Source organism: Arvicanthis niloticus, chromosome 8 (genome assembly GCF_011762505.2).
Source record: "Arvicanthis niloticus isolate mArvNil1 chromosome 8, mArvNil1.pat.X, whole genome shotgun sequence".
NCBI lineage: Eukaryota > Metazoa > Chordata > Mammalia > Rodentia > Muridae > Arvicanthis > Arvicanthis niloticus.
The window spans coordinates 75,847,526-75,873,053 of NC_047665.1; the positions used below are offsets into that span (position 1 = coordinate 75,847,526).

General features: G+C 38.3%; 1 protein-coding gene across 1 annotated transcript in view; it reads right to left on the minus strand.

The window, feature by feature from the left end:
• Myo3a (myosin IIIA) overlaps positions 1–25,528 on the minus strand; it is a 186,567-nt gene that overhangs the window by 77,947 nt on the left and 83,092 nt on the right. Inside the window, exons 14-15 of the mRNA XM_034510582.2 lie at positions 9,135–9,233; positions 8,739–8,853 (exon numbers count right to left, since the gene is read on the minus strand). Coding sequence (XP_034366473.2) covers positions 8,739–8,853; positions 9,135–9,233 — 214 coding nt within the window. The remainder of the gene's footprint in view (positions 1–8,738; positions 8,854–9,134; positions 9,234–25,528) is intronic.

Here is a 25,528-nt window from a genome sequence, read left to right on the forward strand (position 1 = left end):
CAATGCAGTCATGCTGCCTTGTCCACTGCAGTCACTCTTATCTCCTCCTCCTCCTCTTCCTCCTCCTTCCCCTCTACTTCCTTCTCCTTCTCTTCCTCCTTCTCTTCCTCCTCCTTCTCCTCTTCCTCTTTCTCCTCTTCCTCCTTCTCTTCCTCCTCTTCTTCCTCCTTCTCCTCCTCTTCTTCCTTCTCTTCTTCCTCCTCTTCTTCCTCCTTCTCCTCCTCTTCTTCCTCCTCTTCTTCTTCCTCTTCCTCCTCCTCTTTTAAAGTGCAAACAGGCAAATGAATTTCACACAGTAGAGTCTTCAAGAACCAGATGCTGGAAGAAAATTCTTGATCTTCTATGACTTAGCTAAGAGCAAAAAGTCTGCAAGCTTCTCCAAAAGTCTTTAAAGAGACATTAGATTTTGTTCCATTGTATAGGCTAGAGGCTATTTTGTGAATTAACAGAGAAAAGGGAAGTAGTCATCCCCCTTTTGCCATGGGAACCATGGCACCATCAGGTTCCCAAGTAACAGCTATAGCTTGCTAGTTACAGAATAGATAGGCTAAGCTACCAAATGAAAGATCCAGGTAGAGTCCATTCATCAATGTGAGGGGGTGATGGAGGGAGGGAGGGAGGGAGGGAGGGAGAGAGGGAGGGAGGAAGAGAGGGAGGGAGGGAGGGAGAGAGAGAGAGAGAGAGAGAGAGAGAGAGAGAGAGAGAGAGAGAGAGAGAATAGGTGTCATTTAAAAACAAAGATAATCAAATTGGAATATCTACTTCTAAAACAAACAGTTACTCAGCTTTAACTGGGGGTCTGTGAGTGAAGTACTTGCCTGAGGATGTGTTCAACCATGGCTTACCACTGAATTTAGACCACAGCTCTCTTGCCCTTATAATTTTCTATCTTGTTGGAAAAAAAAAATAGAGAACTCCAATGGGAGGAGTCATTGTAATAATGTTACCTCTGGTTCCAGAAGGAGTTAATTCTCCTTGACTGGTTTCTGAAGCAAATTTTCAGATCTCTTCAAATTGTCTCTCACTTATTTGTCCCTCGATCAGTCTAACCATTTAGAAACAAAATAGCCATGTACATTCAGAACTTCATCTCCAAATCTTAAATTCCAAGGCAAAAAAAAGTATGCAGGTAAGCAGGAGTCTATCAAAGGTAAATTCCTCCAGGCTCTAGGGGAAAGCCTCGTTAGTCTACCTAAAAGACTGAGGTGTCTCACATCAGCCATTCATTAGGCAATGACAAATGAGATTGTAGTATTTTTCATTGTATCAGATACTGTAAACTTTATAGCATTAATGATGTTCTATAGTAGTTTGGATTTCTGATGTCTTAAGTCAGAGTAGCTGACATCTTATCACTTTCAATTCTTGTAGTCATTGCACACAACCCAAACATTTATTTTCAAGCAGTCCTTCATAAGGCAATTCTTAACGGAGTAACTGAATACCACTTGAATCAATGTATACTGTTTTTAACAAACAGGCTTGGGACTCTACCTGTCACTAGTGTCATAGCTGCAGAAATCCACATTTGGAGATTGTTCTTAGAAGAGAGGACTTCAGTTCTGCCATGCTAGACCTTATTACCCTGAGTCAGGGTCACTGTCAACCTGGAGCTAGGCTGGCGGCCAGCAAGCCCCCAACGTCCTCCCATCTCTGCCCCTCACAGTGCTAGGGTTACAGGTGTACATGGTCACACCTGGTTTTGTATGTGGGTTCTGAAGATTTGAACTCAGCTCCTCATGCTTGTACACTTAGTGCTTTTACCTGTCGAGCAATCTCCTCAGCCCTGTTTTGTTTCTGAGAGAGGATCTCACTATGTAGCCTAGGCTGGACCCAAACTTATGATTCCCCTGTCTCTGCCTCTCCAGTGCTAGCTAAGCAACTGCAGACAACAGGAGAGATATTCTGTGTCAAGTTGGAAGGGCTAGGACAAACAACATCAATACACTTTGGAGTTTTGGTCCCTAGACAAAGTATCAGCCATGCCAGTGTGTACAACCTGTGGAATCTCAGGCTGGTGGGAAAAACTATTCTGTCTGCAGGCTACAAAGTTGCTGTACCCAACACAGGCATGAGGAGTACAAAGAGGAGTTTCTACAGTGAAGAAGCCATGGTGGGCATCGGGTGCTTGTCCAATACAGGCTCAGTGTCAGCATAACCACAGGACAGGAGGCCTGACAGTCCTTCCACCATAGCTGGAGGTTGTAGACAGAAGCTGCTTCAACACTTCACTGTTTCCTCCTGTTTTGTCCATTTATATTTCTTGCCTCGTCTTTGTACCACGTCCTTCTGCTTTTTTCTTTCCACTCTTTTATTAGTAGTATTTTTGGTTTATTATGTAGAGAAGACATGTCAGGTTTTGTTTTTTAATTCCCCTTAATACATTCATCTACTTTTATTGTTTTTTTTTATCTCTTTGCCTTTTTCATTTTTAAGATTATAATTTAATTACATTTCTCCCTTCCCCTTCCTCCTTCCATACCCTCCCATAAAACCCTGTCTGCACTTCTCTAAATTCATGCCTTCCTTTGCTTACTAATTGTTATTGGATGCCTATATTCCTTTATACAACCATCCAATCCATATACAACTACTTGTACACATGTTTTCAGTGCTGACCATTTGGTATTAGACAACCAAATGATGATCTTATTGGGGGAAAAGGCTTCTTTCTCATTCCAGATTTCCTTGGTAGCCCAGTTCTTTGGAGATCTGACACCTCATGGACTTTTTCCTGTCCAGTTTAACTCCTTAATTGGTGTCTTTCTTATTCAGCTCACATTTGGGAGGTCACACTGGTGAGACTTTGTGGGCATAGCTTCTGATATTACCAGGAGACATAATCTCATAGAAAATTCCCAGATCCTATCTTTTAGAATCTTTTTGTCCTCTCTTTTACAATGTTCCCTGAGCCTTAGATGCAGGAATGATTTGTAAATGTATTCACTGGGGCTAAGCTTCACAACTCTGCATTTTGTTTGGTTGCAGTATTATGTAATGGTTTCTATCTGTTGTAAAGAAACATTGCCTTGATGATGGGTAATGACTACAATTAATTTTTATTATGTGTTTTCCCTTAATGAGCTATTTTTTAGTCTTTCTTTTTTTAATTTTTAGTTCCATAGGTTTTATTCTTTTTTAAAACAAGCAAACAAGCAAACAAACAAAAATCCATCCAACCATACAAAGAACCAACAAAAATTTACAAAGAATCAGTAAATATTTCTCAATAATAATTTAATAAATATAGCTTCAACCCACTAACCAAGATATAGATACAGATTAACTAAATGAATTCTAACAAAGGATCCAGTCTGCATTTTCCGTGTTTCTCCAAGAAACACATTTCAATGAAAAACTATACACAAAGATTGAGAATGAAAGAATATGTTTATTTATCAAATGAACAGAAGCCCCAACCTAGCTGGCATCACTGATCTGATCTGAAATAAGGTAGACTTATATATAAAAATTAACAGAAGAGATAAAGAAGGCCATTACAGCCCTGTAAAGGGAATATTTTACCAAGAAGATAGAACAATTGGAAATATATATGCACTGATTGGTGGGACTCCATCAACACATAAAACAAGAATTAAGTGCTGTGAAACTTCAGATCAGTCCTGAGGCAGTTCTAGCAAGTGAGTTTAATACCTCATTCTTATTTTTACATAAGTCTTTCAAATGAAAAGTCATTAAAGGAATGTTAGCATTAAATTATGGTATAAATAGAATGATTAATAAATAAATTCAGAATACTTAATCGAACTGATAGTTTCTCCTCAGTAGTCTACTGAATCCTCTCTAAACTAGATCATATCTTAGGTTGTAAATCAATTCTTAACAAATATGAAGTTATGAAATAATTTCTTGTGCCTTATCACATTACAATGAAAATAAAACTAGGAATAAGTAGAAAGAAAAACTATATAAATGCGTGAAAACCAAACAACATATTCTTGTATGACCAGTGAATAACTAAAAAAACATCAGGGAGAAGAAATAAAAGAATAGAGTCAATAAAAATAAAAACTGCCAGCACATTTAGGATCTAAGGCAATTCTAAGAGGAAAGGTTATACCTATAAAAATTAAATAGATCTCAAATAGAAAGCTTAATGATTCAAATCAGAGTGCTATAAAACAAGAACAAGAGAACTCCAAAGATGTTAAGAGATAATAGTGATCAAGACAGAAGTTAATGAATGAAGATTAAAAGAACAATATATAGAATATATTGAACATATAGAAACAATCAATAAATTGATTTTTTTTGAAAAAAAGAAGAAAGTAAACACCTAAGTATATTAACCAAAAGAAAGAGATGTTCTAAAGTTAGATAATTAGATAGGAAATGGGCAAATTACAAAAGATTCCAACAAAATTCAGATAATCAGTAAGTGATGCCTTGAAATTTTATATTAGAAAGCTCTAAGAAAGTCTAAAAGAAGTAGATAAACTCCTAGGCACAATATAACATATATAAAATTAAATCAATAAGATATAAACAAAAACAAGCAGATCCACAGCAAATAATGAGATTGAAGAAATATTTAAAAAAATTTCCCAAAAGAAAACTCTAAGAACACACTGGAAGGATTCATTGCAGAATGTTATCAAATCTTTAAAGAAGCATTAACAACATTTTTGTAGATGGGCCTGGTGCTGTTTGTATTTTGATGTTAATTCCGCTCTCCTGAGAGCCTGTGGATCAAGACCGAGTTACTTAAACTCTGGTGACTTCTTGCAAACCATCTCCTAATGAATAAAGGAGCTAATCACTGGGCAAGTAGGTGGGACTTCCAGGTTGGATAGGAGAAGAGAGAAAGGGAGAGAGAGAGAGAGAGAGAGAGAGAGAGAGAGAGAGAGAGAGAGAGAGAGAGAGAGAGCCTTTCGGTTGGGGATAGTGTGAGGACAAGATGTAGCTACTAGTGTCTACCAGTTCATTCTGGAGATGGGAAGATAGGTCAGCATAGACAAATCAAGAAGTGTAATACAGCACATTCGCAGTCTGAGGATTTGGATTTAATATGGCTTACATGATTAGCATTCTAGTTGTTGCACCCAGAGACTGAGTTACCATTGTTTCTGAAGAAAGTTTGTGTGGTGTTTGTTTGTTTGTTTGTTTTTTCACTCAGATGCTTGACTGGGTTCCAGAGAGAAAGGTGGTGGGTTTGCCTTCTGTGCACCACAAAGGCCATGGAGGTTTTGAAGCATGGGGCTGGCATGGCAGTGACCTGTCAGTGGGAATTTAGTGAGCAGGGTGGAAAGATTTTGGGAGTTCTGAGCCAGAAAGTCTGCTGAGATGAGAACACCCTGCTGGTGCCATGTGGCCCACAGGTGCTGGGCATAGAGCAGGAACTTGCTGTTCTTTTTAAATATTTCCCACAACACACCATTGCTCTTCCTACAACAGAAACACATAGGACAATGCTTTATAACAGAAATACAAGGAACACTGCCAAAGTCATGCTATGGAGCCAGCATTATGATGGAACAACAACCACAACAACAACAACAAAAAAACTGTAGATTATATTTCCCAAGAAGGCCATTCATAGATATGAACATTATCAACAAAATTTCTGCAAGTTGAACTATTATATTAGTACACCATGCACAAATTAGTTCATTCTAGAGATGGGAAGATAGGTCAGCATAGACAAATCAAGAAGTGTAATACAGCACATGAACTTAAGAACTGAAATCACATGATATTTTAACAGATGCAAAAAGGCCCTTGACATAGTCAACACATGGCCTTCTCCTGAAATAAAACCTCAAAGAAACTAGAAGTAGAAACTGCATACCTGAACATCATAAACAGTAAACATGATAAACCTATAACTAACAGATGAGGAAAATTGAAAGGTTTTTTTCCTCTAAAATCAGAAATGAAGCAAAGATATTTAATCTAGTGCTCAAAGTCATAGCTAAGGCAACAAGAAGCAAAAGAGATATAATTGAGAAAGGAAGAGGTAAAATTACCCCTATTTGTTGATGTGATGATCGTATCCTTAAACAGCCTAAAGATGCCACCAAAGGGAAAAAAAATAAAAATGGTTGGATTTGATAAGCATGTTCAGTGAAGTAGCAGGAATCAAAACTAATACCAGAAACTACCACCTTTTCTGTATCCCAAGAACAATTCTGCCCAGAAAGTAAACCAGCAAGCCAATTTCATTTATAATGACTTCAGCAAAACCAACATAAAATACTTCAGAATAAGTGCAACTAAGGAGTAAGGGGCCCCTACAATGCAGACTTGACAACACTGAAAGAATTAAGTCAGATGCTAAAAGATGAAAAGTGCTCCATGATCATGGATGTGCACAATTTACTGTAAAATGGCCTGCTACTAAAAATAAACCTCAAATTCAGCACAATTTCCATAAAAGTATCATTGACATTCTTTACAATATTAGGAAATATTAATTCTAAAATTCATGTGAAAACACAAATGGTCCTGAACAACAGACACACACACACACACACACACAGAAAACCTCACAAAATCCAAGATGGTAAAACCTCAAATTACTGTACAGAGCCACAGTAACAAAATTTGCATGGTAATGTCATAAAAACAAGTAAGCAGACTACTGGGGTAGATTAAGGTCTCAGAAATAGCCTAGATAGCTTTAGACACTTAAAAAAAAGTTGTCAAATGCATTTGACAAGAGATGGCTTCTTAAAATGGTGCTGGGAGAACTATATTCCACATGTCAATTAATAAATCCAGATACCTGTGTCTCACCTACCCCAAGTCAGGTTATACCTGATCAAAGATGCAATTTAGAAACAGCTAGAGGAAAGTCATATCAACTCACAGGCACAGCAAAGCTGGGCACAGAGAAGCCTCTAGGAAAAGGACTCAAACTGCACAGGAAATAACCCCATAAATTGACAGGTGGAGTTGCATGATATTGAAAAGTTCTTCACAGCAAAGAAAATAAGACAGTCTACAAAATTGGAAAAAAAACCTGTCAGGTATGTATACATTAGACTAGGATTAATATCTAGACTCCATAGAACTGCAAAACTTCAACACCAAACATAAATTAGTCAATAAATAGAGTAACAAATTGAATATACAATTTTCAAAAGAAGAAACTCATATGTTATTTGTCAAATATGGGATGGCCATTATGCTGAACAAAATAGACTAGACTCAGAAAGACTAAACATTACCTGGCATTCCTCCAGTATGTTTAGATTCAAATTTATAGAAACATGCATGTTTATGTGAAAATATGTATGTTTATGTGAAACACGAATGTAGAAAGAGAGGTATAATGGGAGGGAGAAGAGATGTAAATAGAAGTAGGGGACGACTCAAGGAGAGTAAAGGAAAAGAAGCCACGGGAAAGAAAGAGGACAGCAGTGGAGGGACAAAGGGACCAGCACAAAGGCAGCAGGGACAGGAGATCAATGAGTGGCAAGTAAGATGTAATAATACATATGATAGAAATGTTCAATGAAACCTAGTAATTTATATGCCACCTATAAACATTAAAAAACTAAAATTAAGAAATAAAGCTGGAGATACAGGAGAAATTTAGATAGTACAAGAGAATTCAGCAATCAGATCTATGGCTTAAATGTGAGAGTTTATTCCCTAACAAAATTCAAATAACTGAAAAAGGACACAAAATATTGAATAGGTACCTATTATAGAAGAATCATAAACATGACAAAAGACTTTATATTGAGACTGAGAAGATGGTTCAGTTATCTGCTAGAAATGTGAGGACCCATAATTAAGGTCCCCAGAACTAAAAAGCCTGGCCACAAATGGGGGTTGGAGGTAGAAGTGTAGACATGTTTTTGTGTACTGTGTATAGGTCGTTCTTGTGTTATTTAAATGCTAATTTCTCTGTTCTCAGGTCTTCTTTCAATCCAGACACAACATTGTAATGTTTTATCTAGAATCTCCTGTCTCAAGTTTGTGTAAACAGTTCTTCCTATTTATTCTCTGTCTTGTCAATAAATGCAGATCACCCAATGACTGGGCAGAAGATAGATTAGGGTGGAAACTTCCACCAGGGTGGGGGTTAATTCAGATAACCATGAGGAGAAGAGAATCTGAGAAGACACCATGAGAAAATAAAACCATCTGAAGCCCAAAGAGTCAGATAATAATAATATTTAAGTATCATGGGAGGGGGATGGAAGGAAGTCAGATTAACATGGTGTTATTATAGATCATTTAACTGCACAGTATTGAGGTGTGGCTTAAATCTTGGTTTCTCTGTGTGGTTACTGGGGACTAGACAAAGGTAAAGAAATACAGCAGCTGGATTAACTCACTGGTTACTATTTACATTTATATTAAAATAATTAATTTTATATAGGAGGATCCCTAATGTTCATCTGCCAGTCAGGCTAGCAAAATTAATAAGCTTCAAGTACAGTGAGAGACCCTGTCTCAAAGCATAGGTGGAGAGCCACCAAGTAATGACACTTGATCTTGACCCCAGAGCTCTAATATGGATATATATATATATATATATATATATATATATATATATAATCTCCATACCCCACACATACACACATATAGAGAAACACTCACACTCACACCCACACATACACCTATAATGGGAGTGACTGCTATATAAAGCTTTGAGCAAAGTTCCTGACATATTAACCAGTCAATGAGTTCATTAATTCTCATCATTAGGGAAGACTTTTTAAAAAGATACTTACAAAAGTGGTTCAAATGTATTTGGTACTTACCTCCATTGTAAAACCTATGACTTTGAAACATTGTTCAATTAATTCATACTGGGATTTATAGAAACTATTGTTCATTATGTCCTGTACTGTTCTGAGGTTGTCATTTTGTAAGTACCTGAAGAAAGTATGAGAAGAAGGATAAAAATCTAAAATTACATTGAAAGGGAAACATTATCATCCCAGAACTCAGGATGCAGAAGCAGGGGGATCTCCATGAGTTCTAGGCCAGCCTAAACTTGCTCTGTAGAGAACAAGTTCCAGGACAACCATGGATACACAGAGAAACCATGTCTGGAAAACCAAACCAAGCCAAACCAAACCAAACCAAACCAAACCAAACCAAACCAAACCAAACCAAACCAAACCAATCCAACCAAGTACAGGCAGGTAGCTTACCTGGGTGGCTTGTTTTCAGGCAATTTGTAAAGGGCTAATTTCTTCTTTTCTGCTAACCCAGCATAAATGTAGTAAAAAATATGGAAATTTTTTTCTCCACTGAAAAAAAATAAGACATTTTCAGGAAGATGGTTAATAAGAACGTTTACTAACTGTTGAAGCAACTCACTCATACCATTGTTAGATCTGTGACTCTCTCCCCCCCCCCCCCCCCCCCGGCTTCCTTGATCATCAAGTTCTGGCTTTCTGTTGCTTGTGCCATTATTTTCACCTATACTCATCATTAGGTGGAAGTTCTAAACATCATGACATTTGTTAGTCACTTTCCAGTAATTTTTTCTTGGCACCATAAACATAAAAGAAATGAAGCAGTCAGGAACTTTAAGCTTCTAAGACTTCATATGTCAGTAGAAATGGCCAGAAAAGGAAATAAGATGCTTAGAATGCCAGTTATCTCCCAGTCTGCAAGTCCAAGTGGAAGGCATGGTCTTTCCACTTTCCATATTCAGGAAACTGAAACTTAGCACATCCCATCTCAACACGGTCACAGAGATGACTTCAGACAAGGTCTATCTGACTGTAATTGCCACATCTCCTTCACCTTTTTATATTATCTTTCCCATATATGTGAGGCATCTTCTAATAATTAGAGTTCTATAACTCCCTGGTTCTAAGTAGGAAGAGTATTTCCCCAGGTGTTGGAGAAAATCAATTAAGGCAAGAGTGATGAGTCTCTGGCTTAGAATGTTCCATAGCACACTGGCGAGGAGTTAGGGTCCTATGTCCCTCAGCTTCTCCTCTCAGATGTCTCCTTTACAAGATAGAGGAGGAGGCACTTGGCCTCCTATTCTCTTTCCAGTGTCTTATTTTGGTCATGCTTTAATTTCACCCCTGATAACTCAGGTGACCATCTAGGCGGCAATGGGATCTGCCTCTCTGTATCATTCTTGTTCCTGTTTCCCTGCTCAATCTTCTTATTTTAGGATGTTCCTAAGTCTTGATTGCACCTTCCATTATCACCAGACCCAAGGAGGGAGTCCAGGTAGGGGTGGGAACCTCTTTCAAGGGTTAAATTCATTATAATGTCACAGCCCCCTGGCAAGTCACACCCATGTCTCCCTATTGTTACTCTTCTTCCAGTTAGCATTAAACTTAACCTCTCCCAAAGGTCTAGGTGTTTTCACAGTCATTGAGTCATTAGAAGCTTCATCACTGCTATGGAGTCTCTCATGATGCCATTGGCAGTGGGCTAACCTGGCTCAATGTTCCTTTCTGTCATTGTCCTCCCACTCTCCCACACACAAATGCCAGGGCAGTTTGGTGTATCTCGTGCTCCTTGTTTCTTTCTTTCACTACTGCACAGCCTTGGCCAGTGGGCTTTAGAAGCCATTGAAAGATTAAGAAAATGAATGATAATTATCAAGTTGATATTTTTACCTGAATAAGAACTTTTCAAAAAAGTTTTTCCACATGAAGTCCATGGAAATGGAAAAGGCATACTTCTTAATATATAACTCTACAGAAACTACTTTACTAAAAAGATCAGAGAGAAAGTTAAATCTCTTCTACTTTTTTCTGTAATCATGTAGTATACTTTTAATGGAGACAGATTTTGGATAATATTTTACTGTTATTATTTATTTATTTACTATAACTGCTACTACAATTACTATTATTATCATTTTGAGAAGTCTCCCTATGCCTCCTAATCTAGTCTTGGATTCACAATACATCTGCCTTAGCCTTTGCAATGCTTGAGATTAAGGCATGCACCACTATAACTAGCTTTTAAAATAATTTATTGTTTCGTTACATAGAAATGTTCCTTAGAATAAATGTTAATTGAAACGTAACTATATAGATATGTAAAGGTTTCAAACGTGATAAATTTTCCATAGGTACAGGGGATAGCTTGAACAGAGAGAGACTACAGGAAAAGCACAGTTTTGGTATGGGCTCAATTAAATTAAAATGCATAATAGGTGGGTGGTCTGAATCAAAAACAATGAGCTCAGGAGCAAGAAGTGCTATTTTTACAGAATTACATGAAGTCTTGAAGTCAAAGAGAGTAAAAAGTGACAGTAGAGAGGAAAGAGAAATTCCTCAAGGACGAAGCATACATTTTAGGAATGAACAAATGAATATCTAAGAATAAAATGTATCACACAGAAAGAAGAGGAATCTGGAGGAGCCAGGGAGGGGGATTGTGTTATTTAAGGTTTTACTGCTGTAAACAGACACCATGATCAAGGCAACTCTTATAAAGGACAACATTCAATTGGTGCTGGCTTACAGGTTCAGAGGTTTAGTTTTTATCATCATGGTAGGAACATTCCAGCATCCAGGCAGGCATGGCATGGGAGGAGCTGAGAGTTCTATATCTTGATCTAAAGTCGTCTAGAAGACTATTGTCTTCCAGGCAGCTAAGAGGAGGGTCTCAAAGCCCACCCCACAGTGACACACTTACTTCAACAAGGCCACACCTACTAACAAGGCCATACCTTCTAATAGTGCTATCCACTCCTTGGGCCAAGCATATTCAAACCACCACAAGGATCAAAGAAGATAGGGTTTCAAGGCTGACTGATGACCCAAGAGCAGACACACCCTTTATTTTACACTTTTTAACTTAAATTAATTTTGAACAGAATAAAGATGGAATCTAGAGCCTCATACACGCTAGGTAAGCATTATACTGCAGAGATGCAGCCAGCCTCCATGCCCTTCCTACAAAGCCATGCAAACTCTCATCTTCGATGCCACCATCTGTTGCTTGTTGCAGGAACCAATGAGACAGATGAAGCCTATTACAGACAACATACTGTTGTGTGTTGCACTGTATACAGTATGCTATTTGTATACTGCAAAAGGCACCATAAAGGCATGAAAGTAGCCTGGGAACCTGGTGGAATGAGGGAAGCCCTAGGGATAAGAGAGGATACAGACTGAGCATAACCAGAACACATTATACACTGGTATGAAAGTGTCAAAGAATAGATTAATTTTTTAAAAGTTAGGACAAAACTAAGAGCTTAGTTTAGTTCTCATCTAGTTAGCACTGCCCAGTGATAAAGCACCTCCGGGATTAGTGCAGTATATAATGTATTTGCTTTGTTTTCCAGGCATCACACTGATTGCCCTGCACGTCAGCAACGCAAAGTATTAGTGAGTTGACTCATACATGTAGACACACGAACCTAGCCAATTTCTCTACTATTATCAGTTTACATCAACCAAGATGGTAATTTTACAAGGCCTGGAGATACTATGACCTTCAGTTGATAAACAACAGAGTTAAAAAAAGAAAGAAAGAAAGAAAGAAAGAAAGAAAGAAAGAAAGAAAGAAAACCAGCTCCAAAGGATTCTCATCTCAGATCAGCTACAAACATCAAATATGCACTCAAGATCGAGTGTCTCAATGCACATGTAACTGTTCCTAGGTTAGTGCTCCCAAGACCAATACAGGGTGCAGTGAGGTACAAAACATGTTTTTCTGACCATGGTTGTCGCGGCCTGAGCTGCCCCACATTTGGGGGCCAAAATGTCTCAGACCATTCTGTCAATGTTGGAACCTGCACTGCCAAAAGCCTTGGGGACTAACTTGTTAGCCCGCACTGCCCCAAGCAGCTCCAGTCTGCAGGTCGGGGTTCAGCAAGAGACAGAGTGAGGACGGACTCGAGGAATGGAGACCAGACAGAATGTGATTCAATCCCATTTATTCTTCAGTCTCTCTTCCTAGTCCAAGTCCCAAGTCTTGAGTTCCTAGTCCCTAGTGCCTCCAAGTTCCAAGTTACTTCTTCCAAGTGCTAAGTGCCTAATGTCTAATTCCAAGTTCTTCCTCCAAGTGTCAAGTGCCTAATACCTAATGCCTAATAACTAACTCTAAGTTGTACTGTAAGTTGTACTCCTCCGAGTGACTAATGTCTACTGCCTTATTTTCTGTTCTTCCTCCAAGTGCCAAGTTCCTAATAACTAATAATTCTTCTTCCGAGTTCTCTAGTCCAAGTGTCTTCTTCCTCAATTCCTAATTTCTACTCCAAGTTGTTCTCTCTGAAGTGTCTGATTCTCTGTTCTCTCTTCTGTCTGCCTCTTGCCTTTTACATGTCTCACTTCTAAGCCATGCCTCTAAGTCACGCCTTTAATCATGCCCTCAGGTCTTGTCTCTAAATCTGATCTCTAAGTCACACCCTTAAGTCACACAACTTTAAATCTCACACACCCAAGGGAAAATCCTGGGTATCTAAAGCAAGATGTTATCAGAGTGTGCTCAGCTGTTGCAGGCTAATGTAATCAAGTCTCTTATCAGGGTATATGGCTCAAGATGGATGCAAGGGTGATAGCCGCTTTCTGTCAGCTCCCCACTCTGCTACTCTTTTGGAGTGCTACTCAGCCACTTGTATGAATGCCCTCAGGATGACCTTGTATGAGTTCAATGGCCTTGGGAGGTGAGGATTTATCATGTAGGAAAAGTCCCTAAAACCTGCAAAAGTGAGGCAAAATCCTCAGTAATATGGTTTAACTCTTCTGTGATACTTCTGAATCTTTACAGGAGATGCTCAAAGGCTGAAAATAAAGCCTTACATACCCAAAGTTCAACAGCATGTCCACGGAACACTAGTATTTTCAGTTTTATTTTGTCCAATTAGTACTTCTTCCCCATAGACACCATCTCTTTCATCTTTCTCCTTGCGATTTACCCACTCATTCTCAGCAGCTCAACTCATCTTCCACTCTCCAAGAGACTAGACTAAGTGGCCAGTGAGTTTGAGCCACAGCACACAGAATTCTTAGGGAATTATGAACTACTTCGTTGAATCAAATATTAATTAATAAATCCCGGCAGTGGGTTCACTACCTGCCTCAATGGTTTATGTTCCCGAGTGAAAGACAAACACACAGCCTTCATATTTTAATATGCCTTAGTCAGCACAATAGATGGGCCACTGCCTAATCTACAAATGGTTAATCTACCTCCTGCCAATAATCTTGAGTTATTACTTACTAAACTCTATATTCTGTCTTGGATGCTCTGGACCCAGAGGACTGCCCAAATAGATTGCACTCTAGGATACCTCTCCTGGCTCATTAACATGGTGGCCATGCCTCTCTGTCCTGCACTCTTCTCAGGCATGGAGTTTGGCCTCTGTTCCGTACTCTTTCCACATGTCAGATCTCCTTCTTCCTCCTTTCTCTCTCCCAGTTCCAAGCCCAGGGAATTAAAAAAAAACAGCCTCTGACTGTGTGTAGAGAAACTGCATGAGGAGACTGCTCCCAGCTTGCTTGCTTTGTGGCAACCTAGGGTCTTTGTCATTCTCTGCAGACTGAGACCGGGGAAGCATACTTTGGCAAGCAGAGAATCTCCGTGTTCTGCTAAGTAAGCTGAAACCCTAAGAAAGCAAACTTTGTATTCATTTTCTCATGAGAAAGTAGCTTTGCTTTTAATTATAAGAAGCAACACATCTAAGAGTTGGACTGCTGATAGATTTCTCAGTCTGCAACGAGGTTTGGATCACTTTGAACCAAGATAAGCTATGGCTAAGGAAACAGCACCTGGTGTAAACTGGAAGCTATGAGAAAATCTTTATTCTGCCTTTTATATAAAAGATGCTGAAACTTTCAATAAACTGTGCATTGGCTGACTTGGCTGTGTACGCTGTGTCCTAATTAAGATGGCTCTACCCTTGGGACCCCAACACACTAGAAGTTGACAAGTGGTGCTTGAACAGGGTCCCATTGATGCACTAGATGTTGACCATCTGTCCTACCTAGCATTTTTATTTACCAATCAGAACCAACTGGGGGCAGGTTCACAGAAGCTACATGCAGATACTCACGTAAGCGGTTTGGGAACTCAAATTAACATTAGAATACAAGCAGCATTAGGCCAAACCCACTACTCTACTTCTTCCCCCAAAATCTAAGTTGGTTTTAAATTTCTTGTGTTTACCACACAATAGACACTCAGAAAGTATTTGTCAAATAGATGAATGAATGAATGAATGAATGAATGTGGGGCTTTGGAGATACATAGTTCAAATTTCAACTGTTGGCAGTAATTGGTGTGTTCTTTCAGTTTGTATCCTCCTGTGTGAAAGAAACAATACAGCAAGACACAAAGACAATGAAATGCTTAGCACAGTGCCCCATTGGTCCATAACAGCAGAGAATGTGCCTACCAGTTTGTTTATGACTCTTAGGGAGCCTTTTAAAGGGCTGAGGTGGGAGAGTAATTCGATCAATGCTTGCTGAACTCCAATCATTGAAAGAGAAAACTAGCAGATATGGCTATAATTTCTACTTATGAGAATTATCCAGCATTGTCTTCAATGTGCTCATTTTCTCTCAAGCAGCCTCATTTTATTTTCCCCTTAAAATCCACTGTATTTAACAAAGGGTTTAAGTCACAAGCTATTAGTTGGCCATTATGACAAAGATGCTCAAAAGATGAATGCAGTCAGACACTGAGGTGAGCAGAACACGGCAGAGGAAAGAGAGAAGGAAAGAATCAATCCTCTTAAAAGAAAGGGTAAATTCATTAAATAAGATACATGTCTGCTCTGGTTCTTTTCTGCTTCTCAGATTGGTTCTCAAACCATTTTTATGATCCCCCATTCTGACTGCCTTTCCAATCTTCTGTTTTCTTTATGACCATTATTCCCCAATGCTCAACACTGTAGACTGCAGGACCTGAGTCCCTTTTTCTTTGGCTTGCAGAGAGAGGAGGCAAGTAAAGGATCTATTGACTCACATTCTACTTGGTGGAAGATGCAGTTCTGTGGGGGCTACAGACCTCCAGGCAGCCCTTGTTCCCAGCTGTGGCTATCCTTGAGCTCTCTGATAGGTTTTTCCCTTGGCCCCAGAAGTTTTGGGGTACACATGATGTTTTACCCTTGTTAATCTGGACTAAACTATTCAACCTGGGCTAAGCACTCCTTCTTGATTCTTTGATAGACATTCTGTCTTGTAAATAGGGTGTTCAGTTAAACCCTTTGAACTTGTTCTTTCTTCTTTGTAATTACGATGGATATAATCCACTGAAATTCATAATTTTAAAAGTGTATCTATGGATCTAGGAAAGTGGCTCAATGCATAAGAGTGCTTGCTATGTGAACATGAGAATTTAAATTTGAATCCCCAAAACCTACATATATGGATGGTGCACTCGATGTATGAACGCATGTCCATTCTTATAATGCCATCATTTGTGAGACAGGGACAAGTGGTTCCTGAGAGCTACCTGGCCAGACAGCTTGGGCAAAATGGCAAACTTAAAGTTGAGAAACATGTCTCAAGAGAATAAGACAGAGAATTATAGAGGGTGATACCTGACATATTCCACTGACTTCTCATGCTATGAGTTTCCACATGCATATGTATCACACACACACACACACACACACACACACACACACACGAACAAAATCTACCTAGAAATAATGCTTCTTCTAATTTTTAAAGGTCACAAAATATTTCTTACATAGATATATATTTTCATCCTGACGACAGTTACTTTCTCTTCTCCTTCTAGTCTCCCCCTACTTCCCCTTTGCACCCTGCCCCCATCCACTCCTCTGTTTCTCTTTGGAAAAGGGCAGACTTCCATGGATAGTGACAAAACATGTCATATCAAGTTGCAACAATATTAGGCACAATCTCACATTAGGCTGGATGAGGTAACTCAGTTGGAGGAAAAGGGTCCCAAAAGCAAGCAAAAGAGTCAGAGACAGCTGGAGCTACAGTAACTTATATATAGAGGGGCTAGATCTAGCCTATAAAGGCTCCCTATTTATCCTACAAAGGCTCCTTGGTTGTTGGTTCAGTCTCTGTGAGCCCCTATGAGCCTGGGTTAGTTGATTCTGTGGGTTTGCGCTGTCCTCGACCCATCTGGCTCCTACAATTCTTCCTCTCCTTTTTTTTTTTAGCAGGATTCTCAAACTTCACCTAACATTTGGTTGTGGTCCTCTGTATTTGTTGTTTCTATCAACAGCTAGATGAAACCTCTCTGATGACAACTGGGCTAGGCACTGATGTATGAGTAAAGCAGAGTACCATTAGGAATCATTTCATTGACATGACTTAGCTTCTCTGGGTCTGTGGATTGTAGCATGGCTATCCTTATTTTACAGTTACTATCCACTTAGAAGTAAATAAATGTCACTGTTTGTCTTTCTGTGTCTGGATTACCTTGTTCGGGATAATTTTTTTCTTTTACCTGCAAATTTTATGATATTATTGTTTTTAACAGTTGAATTATGTTTCATTGTGTAAATATACCACATTTTCTTCATCCATTCTTTGGTTGAGAGACATCTAGATTGTTTCCAGTTTCTGGCTATTATGCACAAAACCTCTATAAACATAGTTAAGCAAATGCCCTTGAATTGAAAGTTTCTGGTTTTTTTGGAGATGCAGTTGTGTCATGTGATGTTTTCCTGAAAACTGTTATGAGATGATGTTTTGCTGAGGTAGACATGTGGGAGGATATTTTGCTGAGAACAGACATGTAGTGTTTTCCTGAAAGCTGTCTAGAAAAATGTCATGTGTTATTTTGTGAGAGAAGATGCTTGAGAGAACATAGAATATTTGGAAAAACTATAAATAAAACCCAATAGACAGTGGATGGTGCAGTGTGGCATTGGTTCACCTTGCCACTCTTTGCTGGTCTTCATTGGGCTTTGTTGATGTTGGTCTTCACTGACAACACTGTAGCCTTGGTTTGTCTTGTCTTCTTTGCTGATCATCATTTGTCATGATATTGTAGAGAGAAATGCCTCAAAGAACTTCTTATGATATTCCAGTGGCTTCTTGCCACATGTACAGACCCGAGTCAATTGGCAGAGTCTTATGGTTTCTTCTGGATCAAACTGACATTGTTGATTCAGGAATAGTGTTTGAAAGTGAATTGAGCTACCATTGCTGACTTGTGTGAACTAAACTGCTGATATCCTGACAATGAAGATTAGAATTGTACAAAAGAACTGTTTCTAGACAGGTTCGTATCCCTGTTTGCCCTATTAACCTTTTCTTTCCACTACCTCTGGTTGGTGGTGGGCTAGACCGGAAGTTAAAGCATTTAAAAACCCTTATTAAAAAAGGTTTTAAAAAATCTAAGCCTTGAGAATTCTTTTGGTACATGCCAAGAAGTAGTATATCTGTGTCATGAGATCAATACCCAGTTTTCTGAGAACCTAATATAGTGATTTCCAAAGTGACTGTACAAACAAGGTTTTACTCCTCCCAGCAATGGAAGAATATTCTCCTTGTTTCACATCCTTGCCAGCATGTGCTATCATTTGTGGTTTTGGTCTTGGCCATTCTGCCAGGTGAATGATGAAATCTCTGTATTGTTTTGATTTGCATTGATCTGATGGCTAAGGATGTTGAATATTTCTTTAAGTGTCCTTTGAGAGTCCTCTGTTGAGAATTCTATGGTTAGATCTGTATCCCATTTTAAAAATTGGATTATTTGGATTGTTGCTCTCTAGTTTCTTGAGTTCTTTATATATTTTGGAAATTAGCCTTCTACTAAATGTGGGGTTAATGAAGATGTTTTTCCATTTTGTAGACTGCTATAATAAAACATTTCTTTAGAATATAAAATGCAATTCAAATTAACTAAAATAGAAACAAATATAGGTTTTAACTAGTTTTTGAGTACTGTGTGTTGTGAGGTCGTTCTGTAGCACAGGCCTAAAATTGAATCAGAGAACACTTGGATGGCTCCAGTGGTAAAGTTGGTCTCTGTAGGTACTTGGAAAGCAGTTGGTTACCCCCTTAACAATCATGCCACTAACACATCTCATTGGGGAAGTGGGTATGGTAGCTTGAAGGTTTGACTTCTAGACAAAACTGTTGATGGATTTTCCTTCCCAGTGTCCTGTTAAAACCTTTTGTCACAATGAAAGGTTGCCACTGGGGAGGAATCTAACAGCTCAGTTCCAGCTTGATTTCAGCTAAAGTGTACAGGGTATGCAGAGGAATAGTCTTATTATAAGTTTGGGTAGACAATCAAGTGGATTGGCAAGAGTCTGCATTATTTTGGGGCTTATGGGGTCTCCTTGATAAACAACCTAAAAGAATGTCCCACATCTGGCAATAAAAGTTCTGTTTAATAACCCATTTCTTCTGGGAGCAGTCATATAGGTTTTCTCCTTTTAAATCCTATTTCTTAATTTATATCTTTTAAATCAGCTTACATAATGTCATTTTCTATGTAATTTTTTCATACACATTCCATTTGGGTTTAGCTTCCCCTCAATAATATCCCCACCCCCCTCCCTATTCCCATAGGAACCTTTCTATCTCCAAAAATCCTTTACTATATTCAGCTATCTTCCCCACCTTACTACAGTCTCTCTTTCTAAATGGCCCCAGCATAATTTGTTGGCCTCTACAGGCATTCCAATTTAAATACTTAAACCTAAGAATTCTAAGCTAGGATTGACACACGAGAAAGAAGATCTAAGGTTTGTCTCTTTGGGTGTGGGGAACCTCACTTAGTTTAATTCCCACTTCTGCCATTTACCTATAAATTTCATAATTCTTTTTAATAATTTTATTTATAGCTGAGTAAAATTCCACTGTATATGTTCAAATGTGCTGGGAAGGCTATATACTCTGGGGGAGGAGCACTTACTACTGTTATGTTGCCCTATAAACATTTGTTTATACCTATGGACCAGTCTCACCCTTGGTCAGATAAGTTTCTATTTGCAATGAGTGATTGTTAGTCAAGAATTTCACAACTGGTGAATGTGCTTAGGACAAATGACTGTTGAACAATAATACTGCTCATGCTCAGGCAACATATAGAAGCAGAGACAATGAATGTGAGGATGGGAAGGAATGCTACAAAAAAATTAGTCTTCTGACCATGACCTGACTCCTGTATCCATAAACTCACAGAAGCAGTGGCTGCCTGCACAAGACCTGCCCATCAGCATTCCATCATGGATGGGAGAGGAACTTATAAGGCTATAAACAGAGTATGCAAGAAAGGTCATACCCCTAAGAGATGTAGACACTAGCACATTGCCCCCACTTAAGCAAATGACTCTCAACCATGCTAATACAGACAATTCTAAACACAGTAGTTCCCACACATATACATATAAGATGTGAGAATGGGAGGGGGCTGGAAAAAAGAAAGATTTTATTGAGAAGAAAAGGGATACAAGGATACTGAGAGGCTTTGATCAAAGAATATACATGTATAAAATTGTAAGCAAATTCTTACTAGAGTGAAAATGACAAATAGGATCATAAAAGTATACATAAAAATGAAAAAAGCCAGTTTGTAAGAATTACAAAGCAATTGGTGTCTAGTTTTATCTGAGCTATAGTTCAACTCAATGGCAAATTGGGGCCTTAAAGTTTTTTTTAATTTTCCCTATAAGTAATGTGGTGAAATTAAAATGGTTTCTTAGATTGTTTAGGAGATTAAAAAAAAAAACTTACTTAACACGCAACATGCCTCAAATATATTATCCTAATCATGTTGTTTTTGAGCACATGTTATAATAGTTGAATGATCATTAAGGGATTATTTTTATGACTACAAACCCAGGACTCCATTGTGTTATTCCAGAAGGTATTTATCTCATGGTATTCAATATGAGTGATGTTGTGCCCCATACTTCCATATAAAATGCTGGAAATATTTGCCCTGATATTGTGTCACATGGTGGCCTGCCTTGAAATATCAAGAAGTTTTTCTCATATAGTTCTTCACCCAATTTGAGGAGAGGCTAAAACTGTTATGAGTACAGAATGAAGAGTTCCAAGATGTGGTTATATCTATACATGCACAAAAGTATAGGTTCTTCTATGGGCAGGTGGCAAACAAATGGTGTGCCTACATGATTCTGGGCCTTGGACACCCATTAATGTGATCTGCCATTCATTAAATATCCTCAATTTACTAGATGCCATTTCTAATCTTTGCAACCACCACAGCCATTACAACTATTATTGGTGTTCTGGCATGCCCAACCTTTTGACATTATAACACACAGTGTCATTTACAAAGCTCATGTCACAAATCAAGTTACAAAATAGAAACCATAAACCATTTCATAATGTTTTAAATGTATTTACAATTCAGTGATAGGTGGCACTTACAGCTGTCCTTGGCTGCACTGACAACATTCTTATTATATGTGCTTCATTATGTTAAATTCTCTTCTTCAGGAATTATCTTAACAGAGAGGAATGTACTCATGTTTTTCCACATTAATGATGGGAACATGCAGAGAGGTTAAGTAAACTGCTTTGAATCACATACACAGTACGTTACAGAGTCAAGGTGTTATGAGGGTCTTAAGTTTTAAATATCATACTCTGGGTAGACATTCTCAGCCCACCATTTAAAACCTCATTTATCAGGTTTTTGTTAATTTATATTTACCCAGTCGTAACAAAATCACCTAGTATGTACATGGGGGATCCTTAGTATTATAAAAGATGTACCAACAAGAGCTTGTGTTCCTACAAAATTAGCTGACATGTTACTGTAATGAAGAAGTATATTTAACATGAATTCCGCATGAGAGATTCTAACTTTATACTCTCTTTAAAAAAATCTTAAGGGGGAGGAGAAGGAGAAATGGGGAACAGGAAAGGGCTATAATTGGGATGTAAAATGAACAACTAACTAAATGAATGAAAAAAAAGAAAATAAGAAGGAAACACAAATAAAAATATCAGTAGGGTACAAGCCAACGGTAACAATAATTCTCTCATAAGAAAAGCAAGGATGTTTTAGGGTCTTTAAGCAGTGAAGAAATTTGTCATTTAGTTAAAACCGTTCAAAGGAACTCACTAAATCAAATGTTAAAACAAACATGAGAACTTTTCACTGCTTCCTCCCCCCAGAAATCTTGAGGGATGTAGGAACATTCAACTGAGATGCCCCTCCTCCACCAACCCCCTGCCTGCCAAGTCCACTTTGGGGCACAGCCAGCAGAGGTGAGCTGCCTGCTGTCCCCTGACCTCCATCTTCTGGCCCAATGCTCTCCCTGCTTTCTGAAGGAGATCAACAAGGCCTCTCCCTAACCAATTCCCTGCAAGTGGTGCCCATTTGGGGCACAGAAAGCAGAGGTGAGTAGCCTGCTGTTCTATGAGATCCAATGTCAGGCCCACAGCTCTATCTGCCTCCCCTAGGAATCCTGCTGGTATCAGCAACATCAGACATCACCAGGAAAAACCAATTAGCTAAAAGGCAGCATAAGAACACAATCAACAAGACCCATGGCAATACAGCACCACTAGAGCACAACTATCCTGCTATAGCAAGCCCTGGATATCCTAACACAGCTGAAACACAAGAAGATGATCTTAAATCCAAACTTATAAGGATGATATCGGCCATTGAATAGGAAATAAATAAATCCCTTAAAAAACACAAAAATACTGGAAAATGCAGGTGAAGAAAATAAATGAAACTCTTTCAAATCTGAAGATAGAAATAGAAGCAATAAAGAAAACACAAACCGAGGGAATTCTGGAGATGGAAAACCTTGGGAAGAGAATAGGAATTACAGAAGCAACAGAATACAAGAGATGAAAGAAAGGATCTCAGGCATAGAGAATAAGATTGAAAACATCAGTATATCAGTCAAAGAAAATGCTAAATTCAAAAGGTTCAGACACAAAACATCCAAGAAATCTGGGATATTATGAAAATACCAAACCTAAGAAAATAGGAATAGAAGGAAAAAATTCCCAGGTACAAGGTCCAAAAAGCATTTTCAATAAAATTATAAAAAAATTCCTCAACCTAAATATGTCTATTAACACACAGGAAAGTTACTGAACAGCAAATCAATTGGACCAGAATGGAAAATCTTCCCACCAACATAATAAACATTACACTAAATGTACAGAGCAAAGAAAGAATATTAAAAGCTATAAGGGAAAAAAGGATAAGTAACACATAAAGGCAGACTTATAAGAATTACACCTGACTTCTCAACTGAGACTCTAAAAGACAGAAGGGCCTGAGCAGATGTCTTACAGACTCCAAGAGAACACAGATATCAGCCCAGACTAACATACCCAGCAGAATGTTCAGTTACCATAGCTGGAGAAAACAAGACATTTCACTACAAAATTAAATATAAACAATCTTTATCCACAAATCTAGACATACAGATGATACTAGAAAGAAAACTCCAACTCAAGGAGGTTAACTACACACAAGAAAACACAGAACATAAATAACCTCATACCAAAAAACAAAAGAAGGAAGGCAGGCACACACACACACACACACACACACACACACACACACACACACAACCTCCACCAACATAAAAATAACAATAATTAACAATCACTGGTCATTAATATTTCTGAACATCAATTCTCAAATAAAAAGACACAGGATAACAGAATGGATGCAAAACAAGATTCACCATTCTGTTGCATATAAAAAACATACCTCAGGAGCACAGTTGTCATTATATAGTATAAAGACCTGGAAAAAGGTTTTCCAAGCAAACAGACCCAAGTGGTGAGTTGGAGTAGCCATTTTAATATCTAATAAAATAGACTTTCAACTAAAAATTATCAAAAGAGATAGGGAAAGACACTTCATACCCAATACCCTTCACAACAGTGTAATTATAAACAAGCAGGTAAATGATTTGTATGTCAGGAGCTTCAAGTATCTAAAGAAAGAAATTGAAGAAGATATCTGAAGATAAAAAGATTTCCCATGCTCATGGATTGGTAGGATTTTAACATAGCAAAAATGTCCATATAGATTCAATATAATTCCCATCAAACTTTTGACCCAATTCTTTATCGATCTTGAGATAACAATTCTCAACTTCAATGGAAAACAAACAAACAAAAAACCAGGGTATTTAAAAACAATCCTGTGCAATAACCACGTAAACTGAAAGTATTACCATAACTGATTTCAAGCTCTCCTAGAGAGCAATAATATAAAATCAACATGGTATTCACATAAAACCAGGTAGGTTCATCAATGGAATCAAATTGAAGGCCCAGAAATAAATACAGACAACTATGACACTTGATTTGTGAAAAAGAAGGAAAAACCATACAATTAAAAAAAAAGAAAGCATTTCCAATAAATGGTGCTGGTCTAACTGGATGCCTGTGTGTAGAATACAAATAGTTCCATATTTATCTGTATAAAATCAAGTCCAATTGGATCAAAGACCTCAACATAAAACTGATAACACTAAATTTAATAGAAGGGAAAGTGGGGGACTTCCTTGAGCATATTGGCACAGGAGACAACTTCCTAAACTGAACACCAATGGCTCAGGCACTAAGTTCAATAATTAATAAAGGTGACCACACAAAACCGAAAAGCTTCTTTAAGGCAAAGAACACTGTCAATAGGATGAAATGACAGCCTACAAATTGGGAGATCTTCACCAACCGAAACCCAACAGAGGACTGATATCCAAAATATAAAGAACTCAAGGAATTAGACACCAATAAACCAAATAACCCAATTTTAAAATGGGATATAGAGCTAAACAGAGAATTCTCAACAGAGGGATTTTGAATGACCAAGAAGCACTTAAAGAGTAGTTCAATGTCCTTAGTCATCAGGGAAATACAAATAAAAATGACTTTGCAATTCTGTCTTACTCCCATCACAATGGGTAATAACAAAACTCAAGTGATAGCACATGTTGGCAAGGCTGTGGAGAAAGGGAAACACTCCTTCATTGCTGGTGGGAGTGTAAACTAGTACAATTCTGGAAACCTATTTGGTGGTTTCTCAGAAAATGGGAATAGTTATACCTCAAGACCCAGCTATATCACTCCTGGGCATATACCCAAAAGATGCCTACCATACTACAGGGACACTTGCTAAACTATTCTCATAGATGCTTTATTCATAATAGCCAGAAACTAGAAACAACCTAGATGTCTCCCAACAGAATGAATTGATAAAGAAAATGTGGTCCATTTACACAATGGAATACTATTAAGTTATTAAAAACAAAAATATCATGAAATTTGCAGGCAAATTTATGAAACTAGAAAATATCATCCTGAGTGAGGTAACCCAAACCAAGAAAGACAAGTATGGTATGTACTCTCTTATAAGTGGATACTAGCTATAAAGTACAGGTTAACCTTGTTATAATCCATAGTCCCAAAGAAACTAAGTAACAAGGAGGTCCCAAGAAATGATGCTTGGAATGTACTCAGAAGGGGAAATAAAATAGATATCGAACGTGAACGGAGGGAAGGAAGAGGGAGTAAGGAGGGGAACAGGGCAGCAAGGAAGTGTGGGATGGGGGGGAGGGCAGGAGAGGGCATCTCTGGGATCAGATCTGGGAGACCTGGGAGACTGAAGTGGCTAAGTGAAGTAGCCAAGTGGTACTTCAGTGAAGAGATGAAGA